General features: G+C 40.7%; 1 protein-coding gene across 1 annotated transcript; it reads left to right on the top strand.

The window, feature by feature from the left end:
- Positions 1-4,976: 4,976 nt before the first annotated feature.
- LOC146593035 (uncharacterized) lies at positions 4,977-13,985 on the top strand. Its single transcript, XM_085310097.1, is given in 6 exon segments — positions 4,977-5,162; positions 6,828-6,942; positions 9,656-9,813; positions 13,173-13,291; positions 13,698-13,894; positions 13,897-13,985. Coding segments are annotated over 6 exon segments (864 nt in total).
- Positions 13,986-14,300: the final 315 nt, after the last annotated feature.

The following is a 14,300-nucleotide window of genomic DNA, read 5'->3' on the forward strand; positions in this document are numbered from 1 at the left end:
CTATGGTATGTTTGCCAAATCTTAACTTAATGTTTTATTAATGTCGGACATCTTCTGTTTCAAATCTCTGGACAAGGCTATGAGTGAACACGGCCCATATTTACTTTGACTTCAAAGAGGATTAAGCATCTGCAGAAGTGTTTTGCAGACTGAGATGGACTTAAATAACTCTGCTACCATAAGTTTGGAAAAATCACCACATCATCTACATTTGAGACAAGAATTCCTTCATTCAGTATAGCTCATTTTGCAAAACAAGAATACATATACTACATTATACAAATAGTATAGTAGTTAACATTAGCATTAAAGAAATATTTGCTATTACTGTTAGCATGTTTCTGGCCTGYTGATTTTCAGTATCGACAGAGCTGCCTAAAATATCTAATGTTTACGATAGTGGTTCTAGCTAAAGAGATTCGGTAGAATTTGCTCATCAACTGCAACCACTTCCTACCTGTATAATTGATGCAAAGAAAGGAAAAAACAGCTAGTGGGATCCAAAGACATAAACATTTTTACTTATAACTGTGTAAGGAGAAATCCCTCTCTCTCCATATGCTTTTCTCTTGGCTCTTAATCATCTTTTCATTGGCTTCCAGCTGGCTGTCTCACTATCATCTAGCAGTATCACTAGCAAGACCAACTTGTTATGCCAAAGTCAGGCACAGAAGGATGAGAGCTAAGGAGTAGTGTGATTGGATGCTGCAGTCCTTACTAGGAGCAAATCTAGCATAAATGAAGTATGGCTGGGTCACTTCACTTGCCTCAGCAAAGCAACTAYTGCTGCATTACTGAAACACAGCAGCAGGTCTCTGTTCGCACTTTTTAAGAGTGGGCGTGAAGAACAACTACTACAATTGAAGCTACAGGGAAATTCTGCAGGCAGAAGTGTAATTACCTGAGTGGGAATTCTGGCAGAAAACCCAAACCTCTTTCTCTCCTTAAATAGAAACAAATGCTGTGCAGTCACCATGGAGAGATTACGTACAGCATTTGGATCACACGCAGCACTGGAATACAACGCACACAAAGGAGCCGGCCACGGAGCTGCTTTAGAGATGCACAAGCGACAGCCAGTTCTGCACTGACTACAGCCACCCAGCCAGTCGCCCCCTCCAGCCGCCTTCCCCTTGCCAGCCTTTCAAATATGCCAAAACTCAGGCTCCACRTCGAAGCCCAGCCCTGCAAGTTGTTTAGCCCATCTGGGAGGTCCTTCGAGCCTGCCACTGCAGTAACCCTTTAAGGATRCAATACCCTTTTGGATTACAGTTACAGCCCAAACAAGTCAGCTGCTTTTAACACCAAAACTAGAGAAAAAGCACTTTTACTTTCTTTTCCCCTCTCCTTTGTGTTTTTAAACATTCTTCAAAAAGCTTTAGTGCCCATTTCTCTAGGCGCAAAATCTGGCAGGAGACCAGCACCTTTTGTCATCCCTATGAAGTTCAGACTTCCCCAGTGCCCACAGTGCATGTTTTGGGGTGGCAGCAAGGCCAGATTTTTTCGGAAACCTTCAAGCCTACTGCGCATGCATGCTGAAGGCACAGCATGCACCTGGCACATGAGTCGAGGATTTCTCACCGGCAGCCCTTCAACTGCTCTGCAGCTCTGCCCTTCCTTAAGATGGAAGCCCCAACAAATTCATTCACTTCCATCACAATAAGATTTCAAAGTGAGAATACAAGAAAATCCTAGGGAAAGAAGCATTATGTTGTGCCTATCTGTGAGAGTCTACTTGGATTTAGCYAAGTGACCAGTCTTTAAAGTGCAGCAGTTCTCATGTGGTCTGCAGGGAGTTTGACTTCAGTTGCTGAATTACCCAGTTTTGCCTCGTGTCCAGCACCTCTAGCTTCTAGTCACCTTCTGCAGCCAGGCCCACCTCCTCTTTTGCAGCTCATCTGTCCCCCTGCTCCAAGCTTGTCCCTCAGTCCACTCCACAACCAGCCTGTTTTACTTCTTCCACTACCACCCCTCCYCAGCCCCAGTTCCAGCTGCAGCCACCATCTCCTTCAACGGATCTTTCTGCTCCATCACCCCATCTCCAGCATGTAGCTTCTTCCTGAGGAGCTCAGCAGGGCAGAGCCACAAGACAGCAAGGAAAGGGGCTCCTTGCTCTCTCCTCAGCCTCAGGACAGGCTGCAGGCTCACAGTCCTTTTGGCCTCAAACTCCCTCCRTTTGCTCACTAATGCTCAGGAGACTTCCCCAGGAGCTGCCTAACTATGCAGTGCCTGTTTTCAAAAAGAAATATGAATGCTCAGAGCCTCAGAAAAATCCACCCTGTAGCTTTCTATTGTTTGAAGTCAATAGGAATGTTGTCAGACTAAACATTTCAGAAATTTGCCTCTTTCCAAATCAGCCAAGCTTTGTTCTGTTAATAACTTCAGCCCGCGTCCAAGCATGAGCAGAGTGCTTTTTATCTGCATACATGTCAGGCTGGAGATAGTACATGAGAATTGTTCACTTACTAAGACCAACACGATGTTGCTCAGTATCAGGAATGCCATTCTATGGATAATCCTTTTCTCACCTCTACACATCACCGTCTTTCTCCCCTGTAGTTTGCTAATTTAGGAGCACAGAGAGCAGAGAGCTGATAAGGTCATAGACACTGAGATGTCCTGCTTCCTATTCAGTTTTCCTAATCATCCTGTAAGCTACTAAACAGTTTTGGATTTTAGAGCTTTGAAAACAACTCTGCTCATTTTAAAATATACATACATTTCAATTTCCTCCCCATAACACCAGCAATTATAGAAACAGATGTTTGTGATTTTTGTAGTGATTTTTCCCAACAGGCACATCCGTGTGACTGGCTTTTGTTTTCATTCTCATAAGACAAGGCAAAAAGAGACTTGTACTACTTTTTTTTTCTCCTTCCCACCATTATTTTCTCAGCTTTTACAGCTCCCCTTTTCTCTATGATTTCAACTGTTATGCTTTACATAGGCTCTATAGCATGTTTTTTCTTAAAGGAAAATATCCTATATTTTTTATTTATGAAGAATTATCTTCTATTTTTCAATCAATGCAACACACGCCCTAATGCCTTGATCCTACTAATACTTGCTCATTCTTCATTTTATAAATTGATTGGATAGTGAATCTAGCCACTTGCTAGATCCTGTATACCTTATTTCATCAAACTATCACTTATCTTTCTTTTTATATACCAAAAAAAAAATCTGTAAAATATGAATCCTAAAGCTTACCTGATTTCTAATCATACTACAACCTATGATTTTATACCCACATTTAATCAGCTTGATTCCTTTGATAATTGATGTTCAGTTTCCATTTTATCACTGTATTCATGTTTGAAGACAAATATGAAAATCAGTTTTTCACAAGGATTAAGATTTCACCTATTATTTACTCATAAACAAGATTTGGAACTGCACTATCATTGCAAGTGTTTAATCATAAATGCAAACAAGAAATTGTGTCATGTCCTGACTTATACTACGCATCAATCACATTTCAGCCCAATCATATACAACCTGCAAACATTTGTTTTTTGTAGGTTTTTTTTGTTGTTGTTATTTAACTTGTATTCTGTGTAAATTCAAAGGGAACACAAGAATCAGATCCATTTTGGTTAYGTATGAAGGATAAAATTTCTCAAAAAACACTTCTATCTGAAGAGATAGCAGATTCACATCTGGATATTACTGGCAGCTCTCAGATACCGGCACAGGGAGGGAGGAACTGTCATACCCACGTGCTCTGAGCTAGGTAGAGGAAAAGTAATTACATCCGGGATGCCACAGAGCAGCCGTAGTGCCATGCTTTGCACAGTCAAATAAGGCATGCTGAGGCAGGCAAAGATCACTTAGGCTCACTGTCACACAAACAAACTTATATGAGTTTCCAACCACAAAGGCTGACTGGTTTGGACTGCAGATAACAGGAACCCTTAGGGCTGCCTGCAGCCATCCATAAAGAAGGACCTCTTAGGCAGAAGTGATTCTCTCTCTCAGTTTCAGGGTTCATTTGATTCACAAAGCTCACCAACCTTACTACCTGGAGAACACTTGTCAGGTAAGCATCTCAGTTTCACGTACATAGAAAAATTTGGGCAAGTGTTAGAACAGGTTTTCTAATGTGAATTAGAGTAAGGTTACAGATTGATATGCCTTTTCAACCATTAAGTGYTCATTGGCATCAATCATCAATTTTAATTTCTTAGATTTCTTTTTTTGCATATTTTGTTTACATATGTTGGCATACAAAGAGCCTGTTTCACGTCAATGCTCGTAAAAAATTTCTTTATGTTCTTATGTTTATGTTCTTAGAACATTTGATGATCCCAGCACAAGTGACCTGAGACATGACCAGTTATCATCTTTATCAACTGACAGCACTCCCTTGATATTTCTCTGCTATACTTTACAACAAACTTTTGGAAGTATAAATCATGACTTTTTCTTTCCTYCTTTTTTTCTCCCCTATAGACATCTACTTCTAAGGATATGAACAGAAACAGTAATCAATAAACTGTACAATGGTTTCAAAGGCCAGTTAAAACATTTTCCATTATCATGGCCAATCCTCATCTCCTGACTACGTTTCCTCCCATTTAAAAACTTGCCTTGCAGTTTGTAATTTCAGATGCAGGACTTAYCTTTTGCAATTGGTAATGGCAATAAAGAATACYTAAGAAATCTTACCAGAGACTGAAWTGTATTTGTTTTACCTGGAAGTACCTTGATCCTCTTAAAAGGGGAGGGGGGACCCCACTAATGTGGCTTCACTTGAGTACTTGAGTTCCCACAGAGGGTTCCCTAACCCTCTGAACGACCTGAAGAGATTTGTTGCTCTCAGACCAATATSCCCAGTGAGCACAAGAGAAACATTCCCTCAATTTCAGATGAGGGCACTTGGACAAAGATTATGATATCTGTATGCCAGGATACTAGAAGAAATCCTTCTGTGGTGTTATTTATTGTAGCAACAGGCCTGGCAACAGTCAGACTCCATGGTGATAATGCATAACCAAGCTCCCAAAGAAGATACTATACTACAGCACTTCTACTCCCTGGACTTGCAGCAAGGAGAAGCAGATGGTCACAGTTTTGCCATAGGCTGTAATACTTCCAACAGGCTCACTGTAGCACAGCTGTCCTCTGAGGAGTTAGAGAACAAGCACAAAGCCAAAACTCAGGTAGTGACTTCTTCCAAATAGACCATGTACGAAGAACGTTAGGGGACATCTTAACATGGGGGTGTATTAGGACACCTATACAGAGCAATGGCTTTGCTGATGCAACTGYAACTCTGACTGTCACTGAGCTCTTAAAGAGAAGCATTATCGCTCAATCAGCTTAATACAGCCCTTAGACTACAGGGGASGCAGGCCAACCACTTGACCATGTACATGAACTGATTTTTACAGCATCTGGAAAAGTTGCTTTTTCACAGCGTCTYATTTGCCCATTAAAGATACAATCAGAGGCACTTATCTCCTGCAACAGCAACACCTCARCAAGGTGGGTTTCACCTCAAAAAGTTATTATGAGACTTGAAACTTTTATATATACAAATATTATACGGTATATTTGCACAGCAACTTGGCAAGGCTTGCTTGACTGAGTTGGCTCAGGCCCAAACATATGAGAAGAAACAAGAACACATCTAGCTTCTAATCCTGCATTCTTTGGAGGTTCAAAGCTATTGTTTAGAAGGTATGTACATTAAGATCTTAGCATGTGCTAATTTAAAACTCAGTTTACTATGGTCAGATTCCTAACCACTGACCTACCTACAGCTTTCACTTAAGAGTACTGAAACATTACTGCAATATACCCACTGGATTATGGTCAGATTCACACTTAAGGTCACTGACTCCTTTCCTAAATGCTCTAAGCATCCTTTCATCACCACGAACATCAACTTGTTATCAGCTGTGGAAAGTGCTAGGAATGCCTCATGTTCCACTCTGCTTAGAACCTRTCAATGCTTCGGGACTTTGCTTCTCTTTAAGTGCACATGAACTCTCCAAGGACTTCTTTTACTTGTTTATTTTCTTGTAGCCTAAAAGTGATGGTGTTGCAAGAACAGGGGCTGGAACCTCATGAGATGAGGCAGCTTGGCCAACAGACACTTCAGAGAACCTGAAGATAAGATCAGTGAAGCAGATTTCCCTGGGGAATTACCAGAAAGATTCACATCTTCCCCAAAAAAGCAGCAATGCACAAAGCCCAGGKAAACACAAAGCACAGACAGAAAAGCAAATGTAACTCTAATCTTCAGAAAGGTCAAGAAGGATGATCCAGGGAACTACAGGCCAGTCAGCCCCACCTTGATCCCCAAAAAGGTGATGGAGCAGCTGATCCTGGATACCACTTCACATGAGGACAAGAAGGTGATCAGGAGCAGTCAGCATGGATAGCCTTCTATAACAGAATGGCTGCGCAGATGAGAGGAGAACAGTGAATGTTGTCTTGCCTGACTTCAGTAAGGCTTCCAGCACTGTCTCCCATAACATCCTCATAGGCAAGCTGATGACATAGGGGCTAGATGAGCAGACAGTGAGGTGAACTGAAGACTGAATGGCAGAGCTCAGAGGGTTGTGATCAACAGCACATCTAATCAAAGGTCTGCATCCACTTCTGTTCCACTTACTCAGTAACCTGGATGAAGGCACAGAGTTCACCCTCAACAGGTTTGCTGATGATACAGAACTGGGAGGAGTGGCTGATATGGAGGGCTGTGCCACCATTCAGAGAGATCTGGACAGGTTGGAGAGGGGGCAAAGAGGAACATCATGAAATTCAGCAAAGGGAATTGCAGAGTCCTGCATCTAGGAARCAATAACCCCCTGCTCCAGTACAGGCTGGGGGCTGACCTRCTGGCAAGCAGTTTTTCAGAAAAGGACCTGGGAGTCCTGGTGGAAAAGCTGACCATGAATCAGCAATGTGCCCTTGTGGGAAAGGAGGCCAGTGGTATCCCAGACTGCACTAGAAAGTGTGTTGTAAGCAGGCTGAGGGAAGTGATCCTGCCCCTCTACTCAGCCCTGGTGAGGCCACATCTGGAGTACTGTGTCCAAGTCTGGGCTCCCCAGTACAAGAGAGACATGGAGCTACTGAAGCAGGTCCAGCAAAGGGCTGCTAAGACAATTAAGGGACCAGAGCATTTCTCATATGAGGAAAGGCTGAGAAAACTGGGACTGCTCAGCCTGAAGAAGGGAAGACTGAGAGGAAAATCTTACCAATGCACTTATATCTGAAGAGAGGGTGTAAAGACTGAGTGGTGCCCAGCAACAGGACAAGAGGCAAYGGGCACAAACTAAAACACAGGAAGGTCCATCTGAACATAAGGAAAAACAATTTTACTGTGAGGGTGACAGAGCACTGGTACAGGCTGCCCAGGGAGGATGAGGAGTTCTCTATYCTTACAGATGTTCAAAAGCTGTTGGACATTGTCCTAGGCATCCTGCTCCAGGTGATTCTGCTTGAGCAGGGGGGTTGGACTAGATGATTTTTTACAGGTTCCTTTCAACCGCAACTGTTCTGTTGTTCTTTGAAACAGTGTCTAAAGTTCATACCAGCTCTGCAAAGGAGAGACATAGGAATGACTAATCTTGAGAGTCAATTGCTGCATCCAGCTTTTTGTACACAGTAATGTTCATGCTGTGACACTGCAAGTATTAAGCTCTCAGCACTCCTTCAAAGCCATACAATAGTAGCAGAAAGTATTTCCCAAGTGATGATTATGCTCTGCAATATGACTTGACCSCCGCTACCAGAACAGGCAGCAGGATATACTTTTCTTGGCAGACTCCTGGAACAGATCAAGAAAACAAACTCACCCTTATATACAGAGGTAATCCTCTGTAACTGGGATTACGGCACACTGGGAATATGCATTGCCCATGCTAGCAGTGTCAGTCTGCTGGTACTATGACTCAGTTCGCAACACAGAACAGCCAATACAATGCCCCTCACCAGCATCAAGTACAGACAGTAAATAAATACCATGTTATTCCTTAAGCTTGCAATGAAGAGTTACTGGGCAAGTTATCCTACAGAAAAAACTATCAAAGTGCCACAAACTGTCACTGTGATAACCAAAGGTCTGCTAAAGAAATTTAAAGGAATATTTAAATCAAACTCTTCTATAATCTTAGGTTATTTAGTAAGAGTTACTACAGGAAAAGCAGCACCATCGTTGGTGCRCACAAAAACCCTAATTTTGTAGTTTAAATAGTCTATTTTTCAAGTGCTATGAATGGCTTACATTTCACAAACACACTAAATGGAAAATTTAAAGTGGTTGTTTACTCTTTGTAATAAACAAGGGATTGTAATAAAATATTTCAAATTGAACACAAAAGSAATAATTATTGGTGTTTGCTATTCATTAAAGAGGACTTAACTCCCCACRCCACAGAAGGATGTGATGAAAGGATTTCATTTCAGACTGAACAAAACAATTTTCTTGCTCTGAAATAGAGTGGTTCATTTAAAAAGTGGGAAGAAAAGGAACGCAAAATTAAAAAGATAATCTCATAGGAGATTTCTAAACAAAGGTTTTTGTCTTGAAACAGAAGATTGAAGCATTTTATTTCTAAAATACCATACCAAGRTATTTCAACTTTTTCCAGAAACCAATGCAAATTCACATTACTTGTCAATGTGGCCACTCACCTCACTTATTTTTTGCCAAGAAATGTTTTGGTATACTCTGGCTTCTGCCACATTTACAGATGCTGACTGGCAGCTGGCCAGCAATTAGTGCCTTTTGGCACTAATTGATTGGTTCAGTTATTTTGGGAGAGGTATGAAGTCAAATGCTACAGCATGGCAGATATCCTGTATCTTTGTTTCAGAAGAACGACAAAAAAAGTCATACCTATCCTGCTTATAAAGAGAAGCAGATGTCAAATAACTGATTTTTATTTGGCCCAAGTACTCCTCATACAAAAGTCTGCTTATATAGGTTGGGTAGATGGTCTAGCTGTCGACTGAGGGTTGCAGATCCTGACGGATTTTGGCAATAAGGTTGTTTGTCATTTATTATCCATGTCTAATATGTGGAAGCTAAAAAGCCACCAAGAAGGGTTATCAAAGTAATATTTTTAATCATATACTTATGAACAGCAATTTAGAGTAAGYATTGTAATACATAATCATGTAGCAGTGTTGTTACAACAATATAGACAGTGAAAATAYATGAAAGTTTGGGGTTCATTTAAGAAGACAGCTCAGTTATCTTCATAAAGCTGCCCATTAATAGGCTTGTCTAATCACATCCTAGATTAGATTTCTCTTATCAGCTCACAGAATCCTTCAGAAGTTAGCTTAGAAAGCGCTCTCTATGGCCCTTGTTGAGAATATGCTTAAWATACTGGCTTTACAGGCCTTCAGTATGTGCTTCCATGTTTTCCTGAATACAGCCTCCTAGGTATAACTGACCACAGTGGGAAGCTGAACTAGGTGGAACTTGTGCAAATGTCAGCACCATTTTTCAAGCCACTAACAAGCCTACTGCAAAGTTTAAGCAGGGAAGAGAGCTTTGATAAGGCCTTTTCCATTGGACATCTTCAGTAAATAACTCCCTGAATAAACACTCTGTATTTGGAAATGGCATTCAAACAAAACTTCATGATCCAAGTGTGCTACAAGTAATAACTTTTAATGTTTTCATCTTTCGAAGATGYGTTCCTCACCAATAAGTTCATCGGTAAATCAGGGCCCTTACAGGAAAGGGGGAGGCAGAAGTCAGACGTTCTGGRGGAGCTGAGTAGGCAGGGAATAATCAAGAGCCAAAGTACAACTGCTGGGACTGGAGAAGTCCTTGAAAACAAGGAAAGTGTCATTATGAGCAGGACCTCTGCTACAGCTCTGACCCTGCTGTTAGCTCCCTGTGATTCTATTTCTGCACACACAAACCATCCAGGCAAGTTTCCTCTAAGATTTTATAGCAACTTGTTAAACAGAACTGTAATATGGAGATGTTCTTTAATACCACAGAAACTAACCACAGTTTTTGTTCATTCGTTTACAGCTTCCAGGCTTGTTTCAAATGAGGAGGAGAGAGACAGCAACAATATTGAGTACTTACTCCTCAAAACACTCACTGGAAATTAAATTTTCCTCAAATCTACAAAGCTGAAAGAAATATTGCTGTCAAGACTTATAATTACACTTAAATCAGGATATCAGAAATCCTAAATATCCACATTTCTGACAAGTCTACAACACACATTTGATCCCATACTGAGAAACTGTTGCAAAATGGATTTTTTAAATGATTTTATGGAACTGGTAAGAAACTATTGTCTTTTTTCCCCCTCATTGAGTAATAATCAAAAGTTTATTTTGGCTTCTGAACTCAAATTTATTCTTTGCTGTCAAGCATTATGTCAAGGATCAGATGCCTCTTCCAGATCAGGTTTCAAGCACTGAAGGAGGGAGAAGGTCTGCAGGGATTTTGTAAAAATTCTAATGTCATTTGTGGATATGCACAAAATGGGATCCTACCACTGCTTAGACAAAGCTGAACACAGAAAAAAGGAAAACTCAAACCAAGGATGGTTGTGAGTAGCTTTGTGGTTTGAGGCAAGCCATCCACACATTTCCAGCCTTGACCACTTACAAAGAACACATAGGAACTTCCATAACAAGGACTAAACAAGCAAGTGCCTCCTTACAGTCTGGCCACTGGCACTGCATGTCACCTTTCCACTACCAGCACTTGGGGAGTGGGGCTGGAGGGTACCGAGTACAGCTCCACTGTGGCCTTTGCATGCTTCCCTCAGGCAGTTTTTTTTTGAGTATCTGCAAGAATTATCCCCTTCATGGCTAAATTTAGAGCATACTGCAGGCAAGTTTTTGCCATTTGCTTCATAAGCTGGGCAAGTATCTGTTCTCTTTTTTCCTTCTGTATTTCAAAGCTTTCTGGTATTAAATTACACATATTCTTCTATTAACAGAAGTTCAGTCTGTGCCATTTCTCCTTAGAGAATTTCTGTATCCCTCCTCCTAACAGGAGAATTTTTTTTTCAAATCAATACAGCTTTTAAAAAAATGAACCTTGTACTTTTCATTAAGAAAGTTAACTTTTCCGTGTGATATTTTACATTTGAGCTGGGCCCACTGCTGAGCAACCTGCAAGTTAAAACAAATCTGTCAGTAGCTGTTAACTATTCATTCTCTCCTAGTAGCAGTGGAAGATTTGGCCTGTACTACCTCCTATAAAGATAATTTATTACATTTGAGCCAACAGATTACTTATGAGCAGAGGGACTAAACTCACTGAACACAGACCCAGTAGAAAAGGGTTATTATCTAGTTATTATTACAACATTCAGATCTGGATTTTGACCACAAACATAGGTGAATTGACACCTAAAATTTTGAAATTCATTCATGCTTATGCCTGGTTAATTAATATGAACTATCCATCTAGCACCAGTATCAACGAAGGAGAGAGCTCATCTACCTCACAGCAATGTGAAAGGCTAGTGCAACTAGGCTTAAGTTTATTTTTCACAATATTACTGAAGATTGAAATAACCTTGCAAGAACTTTCCTATCTGATCACCTGTAAATATCTGCAACTTCTAAGCTTTGGTTACATTACCTTATATCAAGGTTTTCTACCATTGCCAGTGGCTATTACTCATATTGCCAGCAGAGCTAGAACTTCTACCTAAAATACAGGTACAAAAGCATCTTTGCATGATTATGTTCCAGTATTTCAGGAGAAGGTGTAATTGATATTTTGCCCTCCAGTGCTTCAAAGGATTTTAGCTGATGTCATCTGTGAAGACATTTCACTGTTACCCATGATGAGCTGCATTAAGCTCGTGACCAACACCCCCACTCCCTAAAAATGGCAGGGGTTGAATTGTAGGCAACACTGGACACTAGTTTTGTCAGTGCAGCAGCAGTTGTGGAACATATTCTATCAGGCACATTTTTTTTCAAAATCTCCCTCTAAAAACACTTTTTTATATATGAGACAGTGTGTCAGCAAAAGGACCAAAAGCTATAGTTTCAAACTGAAGCAGACTATGAGATCTTGATCTACCTATGAGTTATCATTCACCAAGGATGTGTATAAATTATTATATTAGCCTTTCCATGGTTCAGCTTTCACTGGGGCTTCTCTGAGACTACAAGCACTCCTGATCTCCCACAACTGTTCAGAAGCAAATTGTTGTTTTCTCAGCTTTTATAAATACAAGACAATCTGGGAAGTGAYCCGCTTGGTGAATAAGTACCCTGTTTAATTTGGAAACATAGGGAAGAATTCTCCATTCATCTTTTCTTAAATTGCCCAGTTTAACTTGGGTAAGGATTGACATGCTCAGTATGTAACACCTTCCCATTTTAGCCTCTGTTARAATGGCCTTTGTCAGTAGAAAAGATCCCCCCCCCCAAATCTTGTTTCGTTTTTATGATGATTGAGCATTACTTTGTTCAGAACTTTGTCACCTGCATTGAAAAAGCCTCCTTTGTAAATCAATTTTCTTCCTACTGATTCATGCTCCACCTTTATCTCACTAAATGAGTCATCCTCTATGCTATTTGCAGCACTAAACTCTGGAAGTCAGGCCTCAATGCCAGAAGTGTTATTTATGGCAGTAAGAGTCTGGGGAGCAGATAACTCAGCAAACTTGTAACAGGATAGTGAGTATTTAACTAGAGGTCCTCAGTTTGAATTTAACACTGCTGAAACTGCTTCTTGTATAGGAAAGAGCCAGGGCCAATAACCACCATCTTTCTAGGAGTAAGCACTACCCCCAGCAGCAGATATCTAGGATTGTACTGGCTTGTCTGCATGCAGTAGAGGCTATCACTATCACTTTAATACTATCATGAAGCTCTGATAAAACCATCTTCAATCTCTTCACTAGTAACCTCCTTACATACTTAAGGCCTCATTACCAAATCTTCACATCTGCTGAGCATGTAGCATTGTTGCAAGCTCTACATCACTCATGATGAAACATCACTTATCAGGAAATGGGAATTCTCACTATGGGCAACACTCACTCAAATGAGCCAACACTGAGGTTATTAGCAAAGAAAGCCTAGAAATAATAATATGCTATCCAAGTCCCTCACCTACTCAGACTTCTATACATAGAAAGTTGGAGGCAAGTGACAAAGTGTCATTCCAAAATGAAAATATACAATACTGCATTTTTTTAATGTCTCTACAGACAAATGCCTTGGAAAAGGCACTGAGAAAGTCACCAGCTAAGCAGGAAAAAAGTTTGAAACAAGAAGTGGGTGACTTTACAGTGAAGGACAGGAAGCCTTCTGCTGAAGAAAAAAACAGGTCAAATTCTGCTGTTTTTTCAGTGTTTGTTTTATCATGTAAACGCCTCTGTTTTTATAAACATGGCTAATGCAGACAGTTTATCTGCAAGCCACTACCAAAATCTGATCAATGGCAGGGTGGCGAGTACCATATTCATTCCATAGGCATTGAAAGGACAGGTTGTTAGTTTATTTTTTGCTGAAAGCCTGAAAGACTGTCCTAAAAATATGCATAGAAGAGGAAGTTTCTGGAGAAGTTCTTTCCACAGCAAAAGATGCATCTTCAGTGGATACCACAATAAACTGGCTAAGTTCAGTTATACTATGGTTGCATTTGAATAGAAAGAAACAGCTGCTGCATGTGTTCAGTACACCTACTTCCATCCCTCATTATAGGGCTGCTTTATTTATTTATTTAAGAATAGAAAAGARGAACTGAACAAAAGGCCACAACACACTGCATTTTTTTTCCCAGCAACTACCCATCAAACTACAGGTAAACAGACTGGAAAAGACTACCCAAGTTTTGTAAGTCAAGAAGCAATAGAGTCTGCTCAGCCCTCTCCTTTAGGTGAGGAGCCAGGTATGCCTCCAAAGAAGGCAGTAGCTGCAGCAGAAACCACAATTATGTTGAAGACTTGGCTATTGAGTCTGACATAACTTACAACTGCCTCAGTGAAATAACCTGGATCTACGCTCTCCTGCTCGAGTGATTCACTCTGTTCCCTGTGCCTTTCTTTTCTTATAGGCAAAGGTAGCTGATCTGTCACAGGGGTGATTTGAGTCCTGTTGCTGCCCACTCCACCTGAGAAAACAGCACATATCCGATTACAATTGTTCCACAAAAACTGAAAGTGGCAAAGGAAAGAAGGACCAGGAAGATGACTAGTCAGCCACACAGTTTGGGTACATATATCTTATCATGGTTCTTATAAACTTGCTTAAATTGTATTTAGCTTACTACTTYGATGGCTCTAGGAAAAGATCCCCTCTCCCTGGGGAGCAGAAAACAGTAGGTTGGAAAGGCA

This window comes from Rhea americana, unplaced genomic scaffold (assembly GCF_003343005.1).
Source record: "Rhea americana isolate MKP2758 unplaced genomic scaffold, rheAme1 scaffold_31, whole genome shotgun sequence".
NCBI classification, from domain to species: Eukaryota; Metazoa; Chordata; class Aves; order Rheiformes; family Rheidae; genus Rhea; species Rhea americana.